At 45.5% G+C, this 23,047-nt stretch overlaps 1 protein-coding gene across 4 annotated transcripts in view; it reads right to left on the minus strand.

The window, feature by feature from the left end:
* Nucleotides 1-23,047, minus strand: part of CROCC2 (ciliary rootlet coiled-coil, rootletin family member 2) — an 87,283-nt gene that overhangs the window by 21,554 nt on the left and 42,682 nt on the right. For all 4 annotated transcript variants that reach the window (XM_088670792.1, XM_060274572.2, XM_035133879.3 and 1 more), the window contains 8 exons: nucleotides 21,149-21,328; nucleotides 20,656-20,790; nucleotides 11,157-11,300; nucleotides 4,267-4,505; nucleotides 3,990-4,149; nucleotides 2,721-2,888; nucleotides 1,958-2,309; nucleotides 415-599 (listed from right to left, as the gene is read on the minus strand). In XM_088670792.1, coding sequence (XP_088526918.1) covers nucleotides 415-599; nucleotides 1,958-2,309; nucleotides 2,721-2,888; nucleotides 3,990-4,149; nucleotides 4,267-4,505; nucleotides 11,157-11,300; nucleotides 20,656-20,790; nucleotides 21,149-21,328 — 1,563 coding nt within the window. The remainder of the gene's footprint in view (nucleotides 1-414; nucleotides 600-1,957; nucleotides 2,310-2,720; nucleotides 2,889-3,989; nucleotides 4,150-4,266; nucleotides 4,506-11,156; nucleotides 11,301-20,655; nucleotides 20,791-21,148; nucleotides 21,329-23,047) is intronic.

The following is a 23,047-nucleotide window of genomic DNA, read 5'->3' on the forward strand; positions in this document are numbered from 1 at the left end:
CTGCTCACTTTTGCCTCTAGCCCTGCCCACCATTGGCATGTGGCCCCAAAAAGGTTGCCTAGAGGAGACTGCAGAAGGCTCCTCTACCTATAGCATAGTGAGTCCTTAAGACAGGTCTAATTATGTGCAGCCCCACAAACAGTACGCATGTCTTTCAATAATGTGAGTAATGTGTCATATATTGCACTCCTGACACTATGATTGTGTGCGCACAAATTCTTACAGATGGAGGGATTCTGGAAGTCAAGAGCTGGTGGGCATACGGTTCCTCTCATCTGGTCTCAACCTCATTACCCTAACCTCATGCTTTCCAGAGCTTCATGGGATACATACATACATACATACATACATACATACATACATACATACACACGAACGAGAAAAACAGTAAATGAAAGAGATGACATTACTTACCCTCTCTCTCTGAGTGTCCCGCAGCTCCTGAAGGAAGTCCCTCAAAGCATCTCGAACTACATCCGGGTCAATTTCACTTGTGACTTGGTCACCTCTGAGAGGAGAAGGTTGGTGAAATGGGGAACGTGAGCGGCTCCTCTCAGGAGACCCAGTGCGGGAGGCAGGTGTCTGCCGGCCACTGGTTCCTGTGGAAACATAAACTCTTAAAGTCTCAGAAGCCAAAGAGGGAGGCTCTGATCAGGATTTCAAGATGGGTAAAGGGAAGGAAATTCTGCACAACTCAGCAAAATGCTTTAAAGGGGTCTTTAAATATAGGAAGCACCTTATACAAAGCTTAGGTTTTCTATACACCTAGCCCAGCACCGTCTTACTCTGACTATCAACAACTCCCCAGGGTCTCAGGAGGAGATCTTTCCCATTGTCTGAATCCTGATCCTTTTAAATTGGATGTGCCAATGACTGAACTATGTCAGGTGCTCTCCGACTGAACTATGACCTCTTCCCAGGACTGAGAGACCTGTTAGATATACAACCATCAGATGCACGATGCTTTGATGAAAAATGTCCTTCGGGGAGTAGCAGTCAGGCCATGAGCAACCACTGCCAGAGGCAGGACTTGGCTTTCAATAGCAGTCTTACAAACTGAAAACGGAATCCTCAGCACAGCAGTGAACACATGCAGGCAGCTTGCTTATAAAGAGGGAGACCAACGGTCCACCTAGCTCAGTCTTCCTCAGCCCTGTTACTTGGAATCTTTTGAACTGGAGAAGCCAGGAATTGAATCTGGGAAGCAAGTGCTTCTGCACACAAATCATGACCATGCTCCCTGGTTGCTCACCAAGACCACTGCTTAAGTGGTGGCAAACTACCGTATTTTCCGGCGCATAAGACGACTGGGCGTATAAGACGACCCCCAACTTTCCCAGTTAAAATATAGAGTTTGGGATATACTCTCCATATAAATAAGATGACCCGGCGTATAAGACGACCCCCGACTTTTGAGAAGGTTTCCCTGGGTTAAAAAGTAGTTTTATGCGTACCTTAATTTAAGAAAACAACCACATTTCCTACCCCTCATAGCTGTACCAGGTGCATTGGTATAAATCAGGGGTGGGTAACCTGCAGCCTTCAATCTATTCCAGTAGGTGGTACGCAGTGGGTAGCATAAATATATATGGAGAGAGAGGAAGGAAGGAAGGAAGGAAGGAAGGAAGGAAGGAAGGAAGGAAGGAAGGAAGGAAGGAAGGAAGGAAGGAAGAGACTGTAAAGGGAAAAAGGTGGTGGAAAGCAGAGAAAGAAAAAGAAACAGAGAAATGTTTGGTGGCCCTATCAACTTTTGACCACAATGATGTGTGGCCTCCAACAGATTCCCTCAAGGGAATGTGGCGTTCAACAGAAGGTTGTCCAGCCCCAATAGATTAATTTCCTTAGCTATGAGCATATTTCATTACCCAAATTAGAGGTTGATGTCTACTGCAGTTATTGCTTAGCTGAAATTTAATGCACAGCATATGAAGGATATCCTGGTTAGGAGCCTTCTGACCTTTGACTGGAGAGCAGGATCTTTGTGGCGATGGACTCCGGCTGCCAAGCCCCAGCGTGCGGCGCAGAGCCGAATGCAGTGCCACGAGCTTCAGCTCAACCTCCCTCTTGGCTGCCTCCGCTTTGGCTAGTTCTATTCCCAAGCCTTGCGAACGCCCCTCACAGGTGCTGAGGCGCATCTGGAGGCTCTCGCCTGCCATGCTGGCTTCCTGCAGCTTCATCTCCAGGTGATGAAGATCGTCCTTCAGCTTCTTCTCCTTGGCACGGCTCTCGGCAAGGCTCTGCGCAAGGTCTTGCTCCTGAAGCCGGCTTTCTGCCTCCATGGCAGACAGCTTCTTCCGCAAGCTCAGCACCTGAAAGAGAACAAAGTCGGCAGGCCATGGCAATGTACGGGCACTACCACCGCCCACACCACCACCTTCTCAGGACACAGGGAAGCCAAGCACAGCTGTAAATGTAGCTTGCACTCACGGTTCTTCACCTACGTGTATAAAAGTGATTTATATCCAGCTAGCTACCACTATCCTGCTGCACACTCAGAGCTAAAGTGGATGAGACTGCAGGAAACCCGGTCCACACAGATACCCTGTCTTCTCCCCTCTGTATGCAACCCTCCATGCAACTTATCTCCACTACCACCTCTTGGAGGATAAGACGCAGGAGATGGAAGAGGAGTAAGCTGCCTTCCTCAACTCTCCCAGCTTATTTTTCACTACTTCTTCCATCTCCTGCATCTTGTCCTCCACCACCCACCACAACGTTACCTCCTTGTGAGCAGATTCACGGCTGATCTCCAACCCGGCTATCTTCTGCTTCAGTTCCAGGGCCTCTTTGCTGTTCTGCTGCTCCTGCTGTTCTGCCTCGAGCAACCGATGCTGCAGTTCACTGATTTCTTGGGCTTTTTTGCTGTTCTCACTCTCCAAGGCCTTCACCTGCAAAAGGTATGCCAGAACTCTGGGTATTATCTATTGTATGGGCTCTATGCTCAGAAGCCCAGCTCACATGAAAAGCTTCTGTGGGGGTGGGGTGGGGGTTCCCTACTGTCATATTTGGCAATTGCTGTTAGAGTGAAATGATTGACTATATAGGGCTAGTAGGACAGAAGACAAAGAGGCCAAGGGCCCCCCTTCCAGACATCATTTTTATTGCACAATCATTATTATTTGTGCTTGTGACATTACCGGGGGGCGGGGGGTGTCACACGTTACTCCACTTTCACATTTTGGGGTGGCCACACTGCTTCCTTTCCAAATCAATGCATATCCCGCAACTTCCTGTTTAGATCCTGCAACGTTTTGTACCACAAATGTTCTGGTTTATTTTTGTCCCACTCTGGACTGCCCCCTCTGGACAGCAACAATGTGGTAGCATTGCAGAAGTATTGCAGAACAACCTAAAGCAGAATAAACCTACCACTGATGCACTATTATGATGTCAAGAACACCATTGCAGAATACACCCACAACAAAACACCAGTCTGGAGGGACCCCAACAGGAGGTGAAGCCATAGCCAATGACAAGCAGAGCAATTCCTCTGTAGAGAACAAGCAGGCAGGTGGGGGTGGGGGTGGTGCTAACTGAGGGCAGACCAAGGCTGGTGGGTTAGTGTCTCACTCACTCTAATGGACCAGCCTCAACTGGATGTAAGGAACCCCAAAGGGGGCGGGAGTAGCACCGACAGTCCTAGCGGGAGGGAGACACAGGTGGGAATATTAAAAAAGAGAGGCCTTATGGGTAGGAATTATGACGGAGGATCGAGGTCTCAAGGATCTTTAATAGGAATTTTCAGGTGCAAATTAAACAAGCCAGAAAGACATTTGGGGTGGTGATGATGATGCTTCTCTTGTCCGCTGCTTACGGTAGATACTGTACCTACAACCTTGAGTTTTGACAGTGTCTGTAGCAGCTACAAGTGGCTTTGAATAAAGAATCCAATATTGGGCGATGTCAAAGATCTCTTGTTGCAACTATTATATCCTTAGGGTTGTGATGAGAAGGGTGTGGGGAGAGAGAGTTCTAAGACACAGTTATACCTGCCTGCGCAGCTCCTGCAGCTCCCTTCGCGCTTCCATGCGAGACTTCTCCACTTCCCGTAGATTTGCTCGGACCTCCCCCACCTCTCCATCAACAGCTGCTTTTGCTTCCTCCAGCACAGCAATCTTCTGCTCCTTCTCCTCTTCGGATCTCTGCAAGCTGCAGCAGATGCATAGGTTCATAATCTCTCATTACTGGTAACCTCTAAAAGTGCTGTGAGCCAGTTGCCACTATGCCAGCAACATGTCTGCCCAGTACAGTACCAAGGCTACCTACCTGAGCCTCTCGTTCTCTGCTCTCTTGACAGCTGTTCTGAGCTCACTGTTGGATTTCTGCAGTGCTTCTTTTTCTCTGCTCTCGTCTGCCACAGCCCTCCGAATTTCTAGCAGCTCCTTTTGTTGGTGGTCACGAGCCTCTTCAGTCTCCTGCAGCCTGTGGTGAAGCTCAACCAGCTCCTTGCGAATTTCTGCGTGGGTATCCTCTGCCAGCCGCAGCTGTGCTTTTAGCTGTTCTGCCTTGAAGAAAAAAGCATGCCCGGCTGAGCCAGGAACCTGAAACCTGCAGCACGATCCTAAGGCTTACTCAGAAAAAAGCCCATTGACTTGACTGGGACTTACTCGCTCATAAGTGCACTTAGGATTGCAGCAAATAGGGATGCATGGTTGAAATGATGCTTGTACTGTCCCTTGGAGGGTGATGCTGATGCCTAAGCAAAATGAGCATTTATCTGAAACATAGGCATTTGGAAAGTACAGTGGTACCTTGATTTTTGAACGCAATCCTGCTCAGGTTCTGAAACGTTTGAAAACTGAAAACAACAGCCGACAGCTAGGCGTCAGGATCTTGCACTCAGCGGAAGCCATGTGGCATGTTTGACTTCCGAGGCGTGTTCAAAAACCGAAGCATTTACTTCTGGGTTTACAGTGTTCAAACCCCACCCTCCCACCCTCTGACTATACATAAGGGTCTGGTGACTTCTGTTTCAGTGTATCTGAAGAAGTGTGCATGCACACGAAAGCTCATACCTACGACAAACTTAGTTGGTCTCTAAGGTGCTACTGGAAGGATTTTTTATTTTTATTTTGGCTGCAGTGTCAGAGTTCCTCCAGAGGACTAATTTATTAAACATTCAGCCTGACTTGCTTGCACAAAACTTACAAGGAGCTTAGATTACATCCAGTCTTTTTCTGAGCTTTCCCTCTGATTTGTTTACGGGACAGTTATACGAACATAAGCATTCATCCTGCATTTATCCTGATTTGCTTGTGGGGTGTTTATATGTTGTTCGTTCACCCTACACTTTACCATCCATTTCCCCATCCATTTCCTAATGGCAAAAAGCCAAATTCTTTTCTACAAGGGCAAACGTTGTGCTAGGGTAACAGAACCCTTTAATCCACTTTAATGGTGCATATCTGAAGTATGTGATTGAATTCCTCCCACAAAACGGTGACAGTATGGAGGCACCCTAAGTGTGAAACAGACACAGAGAGCTCTAACTCTGAAAAGTTAAAATCAGCCTTTTCCAATCTGCTGCCCTCCAGATGTTTTGGATTCCATCTCCCTTAGGCACCAGCTACCATGGTCATATGTACCATGGTACCAATAAGGAATGCAGGTGGCGCTGTGGTCTAAACCACTGAGCCTAGGGCTTGCCGATCAGACGGTCGGCTGTTCGAATCCCCGTGACGGGGTGAGCTCCCGTTGCTCGGTCCCAGCTCCTGCCAACCTAGCAGTTTGAAAGCATGTCAAAGTGCAAGTAGATAAATAAGTATCACTCCGGCGGGAAGGTAAACGGCGTTTCCATGCCCTGCTCTGGTTTCGCCAGAAGCAGCTTAGTCATGCTGGCCACATGACCCAGAAAAACTGTCTGTGGACAAATGTCGGCTCCCTCGGCCAGTAAAGCAAGATGAACGCCGCAACCCCAGAGTTGTTCGCGACTGGACTTAACTGTGAGGGGTCCTTTACCTATACCATTTTTTACCATGGTCAATACATTGTTCAACATCAGCAGAAGGGCTCCAGGTTGGGGAAATTGTTGGCTAAAACTCTCTTGTGGTGTTTAACTTGTGGTGTTTTGGGGTACCAATGGGGCAAAATGTTATAAGGAAGCCATAATTCCCAAGTGACCTCTTCTTCCTAAGGGAAGCAATCCCCTGGGGAACTGCTGTTCATGGGTAAATGCTACCCGTGGAACTTCTTGCCACTAGAGGAAGTGGGGAGAAGAATAAATAACTTGTGTAACTTTGGGCCTATCATAACTCTTTTCCTCTTGGAGCCATGTGGCTTCAAAGCGGAATTTCTCACTTCAGCAAAGGAAAGCATGCAAGCATGTGTGAATGGAGGATATGGGAATGTTTCGGATTGTGGATGCCAACTTGTGTGACTAAACAGGAGCACGAGTGAGAGGTGTTGTGATTCATGTGTGAGATAGTAGTCATTTATCAGATGGTGGGAATGGGTAATTGAAGCTATCAGCATGCTCTTGGATTTGAGTGCCAAATTGAGTAGGAGCAGAGGAGGAAGATTATGTTTGGAATGCAAGGAAGGGAGGGGGAAGCAAGCTACAACTGGAAGAGCTCAGTTGCTAAAGATAAACGACAGCAACAACTCGTGGCCTTAGGTGATCTCAAGGCTGTTCCATTCCATGCACTCCGCAGATACAGTGAGAAAAGCTACCTGTCCTGAGGACGCTTGTTTGCATTAGGAGTGATGCATTTAAGCATGCTGCATCCTTACTGAAAATATGTGGGAACCTGTACAGGCACTAAAAATGGTGTTTTGCAGGCCAAGCTGTACTCATTTGAGAAGGATTAATATTTCTGCTAACAACTGGAAAAATGCATTAAAAAAAGAGAAAGAGATGGAAATCTGAATTACATTTGTGCTTGGCCATTTGTACCAAGCTGATCTTGTCCTTGGAACACTGCTCTTTTCTGATGCCTTTGCGCATTCCACTTGGTCCACAGTGTGGTGTGGAGGCAGAACAGGAAAAAAATCCTCAGCAGCAGGAGGCTAGGAGAAGTAACAGCATCTTAAAAAGTAGAGCTAACTTCATCAATTCTTAATGAGGGCAAATGCAGTGCAGAGGAACTTTTAGAGAGGGCCAGAACTTGCCCAGACCCAAAGAATCGCTCATCAGTTCTTCAGCCACACAGGTACAAGCAAGCCTGTGTTCTAATACAATGCAATGTGTTCCAGAGGCTGCACAGTGAATTACTAGGTATGATAAGTGTATCTGAAGAAGTGTGCATGCACACGAAAGCTCATACCAATGACAAACTTAGTTGGTCTCTAAGGTGCTGTTGGAAGGAATTTTTCATTTTGTTTTGACTATGTCAGACCAACACGGCTACCTACCTATAACTAGGTATGATAAGCTATTTCCTGGGATAGCAGCACAGGGTGTCTCAGATGCAGGAGAAAACAGGGTTCTCTGTGCTTTAATTCTGCCTCTCTGGAAAAGCTGAGGCTACACACAACTGCTCTTGCTCCCTTGGTCCTTTATATTACTGGAATCGAGGACGGACAATTTCGATATGAACCCCCTTTCTTTCCTTCCCAACTTTCTTTCCTAATGCTTTTACTCTGGAAAGCTCTTAACATTGTCCAGATCCTCCCTGTTGGCCTGTCTCATTCCGACCAGCTCTCTGTTATTGTTGTTCTGTTTTTGAGAAGGATTAGGGTGAGCCCCTTTCTCTCCCAACCCCCACCTACATATGGGATCCACAAACGCAGTCAGCGGTTTTCTGCTGAGCTCAGCAGAAATCCACGAAGAAAGGTCAGTGACCAAAGAGAGGGGCGATCCATCATAAAATAAACTGTTTTTATTCCCCAGGATAAAGGAAGGGGGGCTAGCAGGGGGTGAGACTGAAAAGAAAACATTGCACATGAACCACCCCCCACCCCCACCTCAAACACACATGCACACACACACACACACTCCTTCCTGGCTCGCTCACTCTCTGTGTAAGGGCAGAGCTTTCCTCATTTACAGGAACACTGCAGCAAAGCTCTTAATGTGATTATTATAATTATATCTTGACTAGAACTTTTTTTATAAACAGTCTCTTTTGAAATCATGCCTGGGCAGCCAAGTCTCCAGCTGAGCCCTGGACACATGGAACAGGGTATTTCATGGTGGGAGAGAAAATGTGCATGCGTGTGAGAGACAGGCTGGGTGGGTGGTGGGTGGGGAGGAGGCAGGAGTGATTGTGCATTTGAGTTCACAGAATGATGTGGGAATATATTTATATGCACATGTATGTGAATATATTTATATGCACATGCATGTGAATTCATGCAACTATTTCCACACAGTAAGAACACCATAGGAGCCAACTCCAAGGGGCCGAGGTCCCTTCAGCCCGCCCAATAAAATATCTGAGGGGGCTGCCCCCCAAAGGTGATGGGCATTGCCATTCAAATGGTGTGTGCGCACAGCATCATGTGATCAGTTATGCGGGATAAGGCCTAATTGGGGCCCCCAATATTTTATTCAAGTTGACACCACTGAAGAACACTGTGTGTTAGTTAGCTAATTAGTGTGTGTGTGCGCGCATGCCTGGGTGATGGGCAACTAAGAGAAACAAAGGAAATGGACTCTGTGTGGACAAAAGCCACAGTTGAGCATTTGCAGTGATGTGACCTAGAGGAAAAAGCAGCAAGCTCGAGAGAGAGCGCCAGAGTGCAGTGCTTGATATCTGTTAAAAGCCAGGGCTGCGACGATGGGAGAAGCAAGACACTTTTGGGGTGTTAAAGCTGTGAAGCCCTCCAGGTTCTATATATGTGTGAATAAACCATATATCATAAAGACACTGCCGTCTCCACTGTGCCTCATTTCCAGAAAGGAACATGAAGCCTGGGTAAGCCCTGGAATCTCACATAGCTCAAAGACTGGGGTGGGGTGCAACACTACATTTTGTGTGTGTGTGTGTGTGTGTGTGTGTGTGTGTGTGTGCGCGCACACACACACACACACATGTACACTTGAAGATGCATGTACTCATGAGAGAGCACGAATGTGGCAGATGTGCCTCGTATAGTCGTGGGCTTGTGTGTATGTACATTGACGTGAGAGTCTATGTGAGTGTGGCTTGCACTTAAGGGAAGGCATGGCTGCTCAACGAGCCTGACTTCCTCAAGTTAAAAGGCTGTGAAAATGTTATGGTTCCCATGGTGATAAGTAGGGCAATGCTGGCGCCTGTGAGGATTTCACTCTGTGTTTCTTTGCCCTCAGCTTGTTATATTAGTCCCACAACTGTCCTCTCCCACTCCCCCCACCTCTCTTTCTCTCATCTGCTGCTGTCTCCCTTCCCAGGCTGTGTTACTCTTTCTCTGCCCATCCTACATCCATCTAGGAACATATGCACCCCCTTTCGCCCCATCCCCATTCCTTCTGCCCTCCCTGCCCTCTGAAACAACCCTCTTCTGCTTGCTTGTGTGGTCCCTCCTGGGGCTGGACTTTGAAATCTGTTGAAAGGAGGCCATTTTTTTGCCAAAATAAACAGCCTGTCATGTTAAATTACTCTCTCTTCCTCTTTTATGTCCTTTAATTTTCTATTCCCCCCCCTTCACCCCACCCCAGTCTTTTCGGGCTGGGGGTCATTCTCTTGTTCTGATGTACTGTGTTTGTAGAGAACAAGAGCTCGGAAAGCATCTGGCAGTGGGTGAGGGTTTCCACCTGGGGATGTTTTCCAGAGCTGCAGATATTGTTCCACCCCCAAGAGTCACCACCCGGAGATGCGTGTTAGGAAAAAGGGGGTGCAACGGGGTGGGCAGGGATCCCTGCTTGCAATTTAACCCACAGCACACCATTATTAGAAAGGGTGAAAAGGGCCCTGAGTGGCTGGGGTCACTGCCTGTTCTTCCTAATTCACACCTATCCAATCCAATTCTATGTTACAAAAGGAGGATTGCTAAATAGAGAATGGAAAGTGACAGAGTACAAGCACCGAAGCTTCTCCTTCGTTCTGTCTCATGGTCTTCACTGGTCAAATAGCCTATCATTGCCTACAGACAGCCACCCAATCTTAAACAACTCCTCACCCACAATAATACAACCACCAGACTTAACATGGACACTGGTACCAGAGCCTGCAATAAACCCAGATGCCAACTTTGCTGCCACACACACCCGGACAACACCATCACTGGCCCCAACAACATCCAACATACCATCTCAGGACTATTTAATTGCTCATCTTCTAACATTGTGTATGCCATCAAATGCCAACAGTGCCCTTCAGCTCTCTATATTGGACAAACAGGCCAAACCCTACGCCAAAGGATAAATGGACATAAATCTGACATCAGAAACCACAAGACAGAGAAACCAGTAGGAGAACACTTCAATCTCCCAGGACATTCTATACAAGATCTCAAAGCAGCTGTTTTATTACAGAAAAATTTCAGGAACAGACTGGAAAGAGAAGTTTCTGAATTGGAACTCATTACCAAGCTTAAAACCATGGAGCCACCTGGGATGAACAAAGACATAGGATTCTTATCTCATTATGCATGATCAAGCTTTCTTTAGTGCCTCAGCCCTTGCTTTTCCCCCGCAGGACCTATTGCAGTCATCAGCAGTCGTTAACAGCCATCAACAGGTTTACCACTCCTATCAGCCCATCACCCATTCCCACCCACCCCCACCACCCTCTGTATATACATAAGGGCTCTTCTGTTTCAGTGTATCTGAAGAAGTGTGCATGCACACGAAAGCTCATACCAAAATAAAAACTTAGTTGGTCTTTAAGGTGCTACTGAAGGAATTTTTTTTTATTTTACTGGTCAAATAGGTTTTGCAGGTTTCCAAAGCTAACAAAACTTGTCTTTCTAGGGATGGAAGCACTATGAGTTTGTACCCTACAGGCAGGTTTGCTTCAGTTACTGCCTTCAACACTGAAGTCCTGCTCAAGTGTTTAGTCTGCCATGATTTAGCACTTCTGATTTCCATAGGAGCAGAAGATTTCAAAGCTACTGCCTGCTCTTTCAGTGGAGAGGGGAAAAGCTTCCATTGCAACCAACTTATTCACAGATGGCTTGAACTGGGGCAAACACCTATCTGTTGACAAAGAGATACACAGAGCACTTATTGGACCATACTGAACAGGGACAGAGAATCCTTCCACGGAAAGAAGACCCAGCCAGGAACCCGAACATACCTCCCTCCCAACAAGCTCCTTCTCTCTTGCCAGTTCCTTTATGTGTTCATTTAAGCGCTTTGCCTCCTTCTGGTGGGCAGCCATTGCGTCCTCAAACTGTGCCTGGAAGGTCCGTAGCTCACTGGTGATGCTGGCAACTGTGTTCTGTAATGAAGAAATCACAGAATGAAGGATGGTATATGCCACTTTGTTCTATGTGTTCTGTAAAGTTCCAGAATATGGAGACACCAGCAGTCAAAGGACTGGCTCCCACAACTGTTTCCTCACAAAGCTCAATTCTAGGGTAGCACTGCAGGTTATCTGAAACTTGCTAGTCCGGGAACAAGTGAGATTCCTTTACAGGGCAACAAGGCACTTGCTTTTCGTATCTGAAGTACGTGTGCCTCCCTCCAGGACTGTTTAAAAACCCCAGTGGAAACTCCTTTAGGAACATAGGAAGCTGCCTTATGCAGAGTCAAACCACTGATCTACCTAGTTTAGTATTGCGTACACTGACTGAAAAGCAGTTCTTGAGGGTTTTAGGCAACAGTCTTTTCCAGCCCTACATGAAGATGGCAGGTATTGAACCTGGGATCTTCTGCTTGCAAAGCCTGTTCTCTCTCACGGGGCTGAGGCCCTTTTAAGCTCTGCAGGGCAGTTTTTCTGCACAGGAGGAAATGTAATCCCAATCCCAATGTAAGTGAATAGGACATCCAGTTGATGACACAAAACAAAGCATTCAAATTAAGCAAAGAGAAAGTTGGCCAAATGTAAAAAAAAAGTCAGGATGCTTCAGCTGAGATTCCTGCATTGCAGGAAGATGGACTGGATGACCGTTGGGGTCCCTTCCAACTCTACAATTCTTTGGTTCTATGATTCTATATCTAGAAATAGCAAGACAGATATTGTACCAGAGCTTTTGGGCTGACAACAACACTGTTTGTAAAGTTTACCAGCCCATGCAACTATCTTTACAAAGACATTTTTAAAAAGCAGCTTTAGTTCAGCACCCATCACTAGTAGGGACAACTGGTCCTTCCCTAAGCAACAAGAACAGAGTTGATCTTGTTTCTCACTCTAAGCCAAAAACACTTGCCAATGTATTCACCCATATAAAGTTGCAAGACACTGTAAGGTGTCCTCCATGAGTTTAATATTCTTTTAAGGTTTTTCTTCCCCTGCCTGTGACAGTCAATGATTCTACAAGTTTTATAGACTTATAACATGCCAAGATGGAAAGTGACCTATTAAATCGTACAGGCCACCCTGTCTTAAAACAAGAAACTCCCTGGACAAAATTATGGATACTAGCAATTGCTCTGGGTCTCAACAGAACTATGGCAGGACAGGAGTATGTTTTGATGCCAAACTGAAAACAAGCAGCATTCAGCTCCAGCAGAAGGATTTGTGAATAAGCCCTTATCTCTCTTTGGCAGAACAACCAAGGGTCTACAACCCCAGCTCTGTATCTGTAAAACTATATCCATTGAAATAATAATGAATAAATTATTTTGAAATAACAAAATTAAAAATATAGGAGAAATATTCAAGACTTCAATAGGCAAAACTCACTTCATGAATTTAAGGTGTAGTGAGTGGACTGGAGTAATCAGGGGGTCAATAACAGGGAAATGCAAAAACACCCTGCCTGCTATAACTCATGGTTTGTGTATTTCTTCCTTCCCAGTGCCATACACAAAACCAACAGAATTGTGACCTGCAAATTAGTCAGCTAGTAAAAGACTGTTCATTGGAACATTTGTCTCCTTTATGGGAAATGACCTCCTTGGCATGAAAGAGAGAGAAGATACAGGAAAGCACAGCCAAACCATTTCATGGAAGTTAGGAAATGGTCAGCAGCAGGAGACCAATCTTCTTTTGCTGTTGCAAACTTACGGTAAGAAATAAGCTGAGCTTTAAGGAAATGGTGTACAATCTCAGATCAGTTTTAGTGGAAACGAGAGAGAGAGAGAGAGAGAGAGAGAGAGAGAGAGAGAGAGAGAGAGAGAGAGAGAGAGAGAACGTAGTGACCTATAAGGCAGCTTCCCATTTGTTCATTCTGGCCTAGTATCTACTCCAAGTGTCAGTGGCTCTGGGGTCTCCAGCAGGGAACTTTACCACCACTTGCAACCTGATCCCTTTTAACTGAATATGTCAGGGACTGAACCTAAAACCTTCTGCATTCAAAGCATCTGCATTATCAATGAGCTATGGCTCCTCCCTGGGTTGAAACCAGTCATGCTTTTTCTGGGAATCTTTGGAACTGAGCTGTATCGTTCAGCAGCCTATGAAGGTGGAAGTTCAAAAAGATACAGCACGTCATGACATAATGAGCAGCAGAAATTAACTTAAGGCATGGCTTGTGTAAACAATGACTTTGCCCAAGAGATGTGTTCAAAGGAAGATTCAATATAGCTACTCTCAAATATCCGGTAAGAAAGTATTTCTAGGATGATAAATGGGGTGACGAGGGATGGATTATGGATGGTATTCAACTAAGTTTTACTCAGGGTAGACCCACTGAAATATTGAACATGACTATGTTAGGTCCATTTATTTCAATAGGTTTACTCTGAGTAAAGCTAAGGGCTCAGTCACACACCTTTTGTCTTGCACTTTCTAGGTGCAGTGTGGATCTGTGCCTAGGAACACAGCACAAAAAGAAGCCTGGACAAGTCCTTCATTGAATATCACCCTATGCACCCTAATGTGAGCCACAATGGATGTATATGAACAGTAAGGCCTGACTCCCATTTCAGCTAAAAGCAGCCTTGTTTCAGATTCCTTGGGTGGAGGCAGAGGTGGCACCTGCAACATACACGGAACCCTTTTGGGTTAAAGGCAATGCTATAGCTGTTCAAAGTGGGACTGATACCGGACAATTTGGAACTTAGTTGACAATGTGTTGCTGCCACAAACCAGCTAAGAGAAAGTGTGAACGAATCTCCCCCCAAAAGGAAGTGTGTTATGTGCAGAAACAAAGGAAGCTGGATTATCCCAGGTCAGAAATTATTTTTCAGTGCAGTAGCATAGTGATTAATTCTGAAGTGCAGGTATTCTAAGATGAGAGAGAGAAAGAGAGAGAGAGAAGAGAGAGAGAGAGAGAGAGAGAGAGAGAGAGAGAGAGAGAGAAGAGAGAAGAGAGAACAGAGGAAAGAGAGAGAGAGAGAGAAAGAAAGAGAAGAGAGAGAGAGAGAGAGAGAGAGAGAGAGTCTTTTGACCAATAAAGACATTATGGCTTCAATATCAAGACAGCTTTTTCTCACCCCCTTCTGCTTTGTTTAACATTCACTCACTATTCTGTAGCATTATGATTGGTCAAAGGCCTTTACCATTTTTTTCAAATGGTAAAACAGGCAGTTTAACCCTTAGCTATGCAGGCTGATGCCAACGATTGCTTCTTCTGCTTAACTGATTTGGTGGATTCTCCTGTCCCACCCCTGCCTGAGAATAGCTTATTTATTTGACATGCAGCGGATTGACAAATAGCACCCCAGGAGATTAGTGCTGTGGAATAAGCAGCTGTGCTTTGTCCAGAGGTGTACCTAGGGGTTGGTGAAACTGGCCCATGCCAGGGGCGCAGGCCTGCCTCCCCCCACAAAAATCACCTATCAGACTATGGAATGTATGATGTAAATATGTGTGGCGATGCGCCGCTGCTGTCACAGCAAGATCAAACACAGAAGCTTTCCATCCTTCTCGCATCATGGCACAAAGGCAAGCAAGAAAGTTATTTTCTTCCGGGGGGGGGGGCACCGAAACAGCTGCTTGCCAGGGGCATGAGGGATCCCAGGGACACCTCTGGCTTCATCTCTGCCACTGTAGCCCAGTATTTCATACTCTGAGTTGTAGCAGGTTTCTAAGATGTTTCTGGCTACAGTTCTCTGGAACTGAATCTGGGTTCTTCTCCATGCAAAGTGTGTGCTGCAACACAGAGCTATAGACCTTCCTGTGGAGTGGTAGCAACAGCTAAAATGCCCAGTGACTGATGCTGGCCTTGCATCTAATGACTTGTTCTGTTCATTCAATGAATAGGAATCTTCTATTACAACTATTGTTCAAATATATTAACATTGCTTAATGCACGAGCCGCAGTTTTCCTTCTCACTCTAAATGTTTACTAGACTTTACAAAGTCCTTACTCTCACCCCAATTTCCTGCAAAATGTTTTTCATTATTCAAACATACCTAGCAAAATAAATATATATATTGCTCTTGCTCTGCAGATTAAAGAAAAAACCCTGACCAATCTGGACCTTCGGCCTGTCTATACCCCTGGTTAAATATTGTCCATGCTCTCTGCTTCCTTGATCACATGAATTGTCACAATGGTTTCCTGGATCACAGTGCAGTGGGCTTACACTTATAATACATTTTTCATATTTTTACTGTATATCTATTCCCATATTGGGTTCTTCTGAATAGGTAGGGGATTGACTTATGGATGCTGAGTGCCCTCTAGTGCTACCAAAGCAGCAGTACTACAAAACTTTGGCCCAATCCTGGCTGCAGGAGGTAGGTTACAAAGGTAAGACTCTACTCTGGACCCTTCAGTTAAGCCATTTCCAAAGCAAGCCAATCTGCCTAACATAAAAACTCCATAATAGTTGAACCAAAAACAAACCCCTTCATATAGGCCATGGGTATTTGGGGGTTCAAATTCCAGGTGTGCACCATGTCCTTACCTGACATTTTTAGGCAAGCCACACTTTCTCAAGCGCACTTATCTGATTTATGAAATGGGTGCAGCTTGCCAACTCTACCACAATATTTGTTGTGAGAAGGCATAAGGAAATGCCACTGCTCGTCCTGATTCTGATACTGCATATATGGTACTGGTAGGCGATGAATCGAACTGTTTCTAGACTTGGGACCTAGAATCATAGAATCATAGAGTTGGAAGAGACCGCAAGGGCCATCCAGTCCAACCCCCTGCCAAGCAGGAAACACCATCAAAGCATTCTTGACATATGCCTGTCAAGCCTCTGCTTAAAGACCTCCAAAGGAGGAGACTCCACCACACTCCTTGGTAGCAAATTCCACTGCTGAACAGCTCTTACTGTCAGGAAGTTCTTCCTAATGTTTAGGTGGAATCTTCTTTCTTGAAGTTTGAATCCATTGCTCCGTGTCCGCTTCTCTGGAGCAGCAGAAAACAACCTTTCTCCCTCCTCTATATGACATCCTTTTATATATTTGAACATGGCTATCATATCACCCCTTAACCTTCTCTTCTCCAGGCTAAACATACCAAGCTCCCTAAGCCGCTCCTCATAAGGCATCGTTTCCAGGCCCTTGACCATTTTGGTCGCCCTCCTCTGGACACGTTCCAGCTTGTCAGTATCCTTCTTGAACTGTGGTGCCCAGAACTGGACACAGTACTCCAGGTGAGGTCTGACCAGAGCAGAATACAGTGGTACTATTACTTCCCTAGATCTAGATGCTATACTCCTATTGATGCAGCCCAGAATTGCATTGGCTTTTTTAGCTGCTGCATCACACTGCTCCTACCTTCTTCTAGTAACTAATTGGAGAGGACAAATTCTAGCTAGGAAGCCATGTAAGTTGTTACAGGAAACACAGCAGAGTGCCTTGGGGTACCTTAAAGACTACCATGTTTATTTTATTGTTTATTGTCCTTGCATAAGCCCCAATAAATGGGCTAGTCTCCATGGAGCCACAAGAGTCTTTGCTGGATCATAAAAGGCATAGTATATCATGGGACAAGTGGAACTGGAAAGAGACAAAAGGACATCAGTCTAGAAGTCCTTGAGGATGATGCTCATAAGAATGCTTCTGATGTAATTACAAGGCATGAGGCACATAGGAGCATCAATACATCAAAAGGTTAGATTTCTGTACTTCACTGACACAGCTGTTAAACAAACAGAGTGGGTGAGTTCAGTAGCCCAACACAGACTTCTGAACTCCAGATGGAACTGAATGACCAAGATTGGTTTGTCTCCTTTATTTTTATTTTATTTTACTATTATTATTCAGACTAGGTGAGGAGCATACAGTCCCAAATGAACATAATATCCATCTACAACAGGGGAGTTCTTCCTTCCTTCCTTCCTTCCTTCCTTCCTTCCTTCCTTCCTTCCTTCCTTCCTTCCTTCCTTCCTTCCTTCCTTCCTTCCTTCCTTCCTTCCTAAACCTGCCTACCTTTTGGGCCCACCAAAATGTGATGGTCCACTCTTCTTTTTTAAAATGGGATTCAGGCGACAGGGAAGTAGAGGATTACTACAGAATTGGCAAAAGTAGAAATAATAAGACAAAATTCCTACACTCTTGTCTTGTGAGGGGGGGGGGGAGCCACTGGCAGGGACTGCCGTTCCCAGAGTGGAACAAGGATATTCCTGCTTCCCTTGCTGAGTTTGCAAGGCTCTGTTTTGCCATCTAGGCCGAAGGGAACTCCGAAGGGGATTCAGGGAGGGGGAGCTCCAGGAAATGAGAAGCTCTTGGGCAAGATCTTTTCTTCTGGTGCCAGGAACTTGCTCACTGCGTTGCAAGCCACACACAAGCTTCTCCAAGGAGGAGAGAGATTGGACCATGCATGGACCACAGCCATGCAGCTTCCAGCTATGAATTGCAACATCCCCTGCCCCTAGGGAGGAGGGTCTGGCTTGGATTCACTGCCTCGCCCTACTCTGTCCCAGCTTGGAAGAATCTCCCTGTCATGCACGACCCTCCAGAAAACAGCTTACTGTATCAGTCATAATCTCACTGTCTTAGAGGGATCACAGTGATCGGTGCAGCTCAGAGCTGTTCCATTGAGTGAGCAGACGCGAGGGCGGGTTAGAGATGGTGGACCAGAACGGTAGAGATTGCCAATAAATCCCAGCGATAGGGCAGGTCACATCCATTCCTGTCATTCTGTGCTGCTCTACGAGTTTGGGGTGGGGCTATTGTTTACAGTCCTTCGGGGAAATTATTTGTTTTAAAGCTGGCTTCCCTTTGGTTCCCAGTCAATCTTTCCAGCTGAAATGCTTTTCAAATTTGTTCTGGTGGGGGTTTCTCACCCTTGTTGTGCTATTTGTTTGCTCGGTCTTAGGAGGCTGTGCCTTGTGAGCTTGTGAACTGATCTCTCCAGAGATACGATAGGGCCCCGGCTAATATTGCCAATGTGTTTTTTATTTAAAGGCAGAACCAAACAATCCCACATTGAGCTATTAAAAAAGAAAAGAAAAGGGGGAGGGGGAAATCTCGTGGTGCTTTATGGAAACAAATTGTGGAGAGAGACAGCACAAGCCAGAGTCAAGCAAATCGTGGGCAAGCAGTGTCCCTGTGCTCTATACAGCAACTCCAGTGGTCGCCCCCCCCCTCCTTCCAGAAAAACTCACGTACAGAGTTTCAGTACGTGAAAGAAAGGGCTGCAGCTCGGGCAAAGAGCACATGCCATTCATGCAGAACGCTCCAGGTTCAAACCTCAGCATCTCCAGGCAGGACTAGGAAAGGCTCTTGTCTGAAGCCCTGAAGAGCTGCAGTTGGCCATCGCAGACAATATACTGAGTTAGATGCAGCCGTAATCTGATGCTCCAAGGCTCCTATGTCCCTCAACAAGAGGGGTAGTCTGCACCAGCTGTTTAATTTTGCAAATTTCTCAGAAACAACTGGGGTAGATAGCATCACAGCTTCAAAACTATGACCTCTGGTAGATTTCTTTAAAAAAAAAGAGGAAGGAAGGAAAATGAGGGCACAACTAGATGAGATGGTGGGATATCTATGATCAGATTTCCCACATTTAAAAAGCCCTAATGTTAAAGACAGCTGTGGATGCCTCTGAATGGGATTAGGAAGGGGGTGGAAAAAATATCTTTTTGCTCATGCTGTTTTCCTGGTCTAAGTGGCCCCTTCTCAAGGCTTAGCCTCCCCCTTATTCTACAGTGTGCCCAAGAAGCTATTCTGCCCCTCATTAACACCCACAGAGCAATCCTGCTGTCCTGTTCTAGCCTGATATGGAGGTAGATCCACTTCCCCTAAAAGGCTTCTCATGAGATTTGGACAAAGAAAGTAGACACTACCGGTAGTGGCCAGCAGAGCAGAACAGGCCAACCTGGCTTCTCAGCATTGCACAGAACATCCGCAGCTCTTTACTCGGAGATACATAGTGGGAGTCTTCATTCCTAGTAACCCCACAGTTGGATTGGTGTGTGTGTGTGTGTGTGTGTGTGTGTGTGGTTTCCTCTGCTCATCCTCACTGATGGTGCCTACCCTAGACATAAATGGTAATAAATGGTGGACCCTCTGACCACAGAAGGACTATATTCAGTGGAACCTTGGTTCTTGAACTTAATCCGTTTCAGAAGTCCGTTTGACTCCTGAAATGTTCGAAAACCAAGGCGTGGCCTCGGAAACAATAGCCAACAGCCGCATTGGAAGTTTGGCTTCTGAAAAACGTTTGAAAACCGGAACAATTACTTCCAGGTTTTTGGCGTTCAGGAGCTGATTTGTTCGCCAACTAAGCCATTCGAGAACCAAGGTTCCACTGTACAATAAAGCGTTTAACCACTGCGGAAATGGGATAGAACATTCCTTTAGCAAACCAAAGGATAAACAGAGGGGTCTCACTGTGCCTGAGAAACTGGTAACGGTAATGACAATATATGCCATTCTATGCAATGTCTGCGAATCTAAGTGCCATGCCTTGCATAAGCTAACAGGTGTTTCAGAATTGAGACCTTGGAGGAAAATGATAATTAAGGATGTAATAAGGCCTCGTCTTCTGTTCCACTCTGAATCCATCACATGTAGCACTTTTTCCACTCCACTACAGTTTGCCTTCAGCCAAAAACTATGTTACTTGTCTCACTGTCCACTGTGGCAAAATAATGTAACTTACATAATTTACAAAAAATAATTATGCCAATGATGTAAATTACATTGTAATCATGTTAGCGTACCACACACCAATGCAAATTAAACAGAATGAGAATGGGGTGGGGAAGGTTTGACGTAATTAATTACATATCATTTGTAGATTGAAAGCAACAACAGTGAATACTGATCATATTTGTAGGGTTGATTTCTGTTCCAGGCATGGAATAAATGAGCAAACATCAGTAATTTTAATCCTGCATCTGTTTTCATCAACATTCTCCAACATCCCTAATAACAGCAGAGCTGCAACTCATAGCTGCCAAGTTATCCATTTTTTACAGGGATTTTCCCTTATGCTGAATAGGCTTCCTCGCGAGAAAAGGGAAAACTTGGCAGCTATGCTGCAACTGAGGGAAAAGCAACGTGGTAATCTATTTCTGGGTTCCTTGCAGTGCTACATGTTAAAGCACAAAGTGTTGCTTATGACCCCATAAAGTTCCACTTCCCCTTTTCTGTTTATATAAGTTATTTTTATTTTTATTTCCCCGCAGGTATGTTTCATTCCTTCTCTTAATTGTCAGTTGATCATAGGCTGAGTTAGGACCTTCAGGTGATGGCAATACCCTACCACTATCTTGCTAGGCATTTCAATATTTGCATTCCCTGCCATGGGGGGAAAAAAATCACAAAGCCCAGAGTTCACCTTGTCTTGCTCCTGGCGGTTCAGAGCTTCCAGCTTCACCCGGTCAAACTCTGACCTGGCAACTGTGAGTTCGCGTTGTGACTCACTGAGCTTTTCTAAAAGGATATTCTTCTCTGCTTCCTTCTTGGACAAAGCCTGGAGGTAGAAAGGAAACCCTCACATATGTAACCAATATTTATAATGCCCTGGAAATTACATTATTATTATTTATTATTAGCATTTGTGGGGCACCCTATAACACGAGTCTTAAGGATGGCTCATAGCAAGAAATAAAATACATGGGCTCAAGAGGGAAACATATGTGATCCTTTAGGCGCCTGGTCCCAACTCCAACCAACCCTAACCATTATCCATGCTGTCTGGGCGCAATGGTTACAGCTGTGGCAGTAGTGTTACACAGCCAGTGGCCTGGTTCATACCTCACGCTAAGCCAAACCATGGCTTGAAACCAGGTACCGTAGCTTCCTTCCGACTAATGTTACTCTCTCCTCACCTTCTGTTTTTCATTCTCTAGCAGGAGGAGGCTTTCATCCCGGTTCTGCTGCAAAGAGAGGATCTCCTCCATGAACTCCCTTTTTTCAGCTTCATGCTTGGATGCCATTTCTTCCCTCTCTTGCTGAAGATGATGCATAGCCTCGTCTTTCTGCTCAATCAATGCCAGATGCAGGGCCTCCTGGTGTCAGCAGAGCAGGAAGTTATCAGGTAAAGTAGTATCTGAGGATGGTGCAAGAATGGGATCACGGGGCAAAGGCCCCCCCCCAACTTTTTTCTAAGTGCACTGAGTGTTTCTGGTAGATAGTGAATTTGGAAGAAATTGAACAGGAGTGATCTTGGTTAACTGAGCAGGATATTAATTAATTTTGTGGGAATAAATTATCTAGAGAAGAGGGGGAATTGAATTAATTTGGAGCAGGACGTGCTGGGAAATTAATTGGGAGAAATAAAGAGGAACTGATTTGGAGTGATTGGGGCTAGGGTGCAAAATAATGGAATAATTTATCTGGGCTTATTTTGATTGGAAATTTGTTGGCTTTCCTACTGTGGCATTTAAATTCTACATTTGCATCTGTACATATATATTAGCATATTCACATGTTATGCAGAGTTGTGTCTGTAGCCTTTTGCCCTGAGTCTTTTAAGTACCTAGCAATGCTCCTATTGGTGTTGAACACAAGCAAGTTCCTTGCAACCAAATCCCTATCTCCAGTTCCTGCCTCAGATTTTCAGTCTCAAACATATTCAAGGCAGTTCAAAGAAACCATGACAGAGACTAAGAGGACTCCGGTGAAAAGGAAACCACCCAAATGTGGTACATCTTGTAATTAAAATCCAGTTTGAATCATTTAATACAAATGTATATTTGACAGGTATAAAGGCCATTCCTATGTAGAAATCACAGCTGCCTATTTACAGGACCCCTAGATGGTTAATTCCAGTCAAAGGCAACAATAGAGTGCAGCGCTCATCTCACTTTCAGGCCGAGAGAGCCAGTGTTTGTCTACAGACAGTTTTCCGTGTCATGTGGCCAGCATGACTAAACCGCTTCTGGCACAATGGGACACCATGACAAGTGCCAGAGTGCACAGAAATGACGTTTACCATCCCGCCACAGCGGTACCTATTTATCTACTTGCACTAGTGTGCTTTCAAACTGCTAGGTTGGCAGAAGCTGGGAAAGAACAATGGGAGCTCACCCCATTGTGCGGATTCAAACCGCCGACCTTCCGATCGGCAAGTCCAAGAGGCTCAGTGGTTTAAAGCACAGCGCCACCTGCACCTCCCTTATAAATATTAAGTATTATTATTATTAACATATTCAGTAATATGCACTTTTATTTCATCATTACTTCAAGGACCTTGGGGCAGTGAACATACAGTTTCCCTTCCCTTTATATTCTCACAAGAACCCTTTCAGGTAGTTTAGGCTGAGATACAATGACTAGCGCATTGTCATGGCTGAGGAGATTTGAAACCATGTTTTCCTATTCAAGTACCAGCCATTATACTACACCACTGCTCAACACTGTTATTACTAGGAAAATAGGTAAAAGGTAAAGGTAAAGGGGCCCCTGACCATCAGGTCCAGTCGTGTCCGACTCTGGGGTTGCGGCGCTCATCTTGCTCTATAGACCGAGGGAGCCGGCGTTTGTCCGCAGACAGCTTCCGGGTCATGTGACCAGCATGACAAAGCTGCTTCTGGCAAACCAGAGCAGCGTACAGAAACACCGTTTACCTTCCCGCCGGAGCAGTCCCTATTTATATACTTGCACTTTGATGTGCTTTCGAACTGCTAGGTGGGCAGGAGGTGGGACCGAGCAACGGGAGCTCACCCCATCGCAGGGATTCGAACTGCCGACCTTCTGATCAGCAAGCTCTAGACTCTGTGGTTTAA

The sequence above is a fragment of the Zootoca vivipara genome, chromosome 5, assembly GCF_965207765.1.
Source record: "Zootoca vivipara chromosome 5, rZooViv2.hap1.1, whole genome shotgun sequence".
Classification (NCBI taxonomy): Eukaryota; Metazoa; Chordata; class Lepidosauria; order Squamata; family Lacertidae; genus Zootoca; species Zootoca vivipara.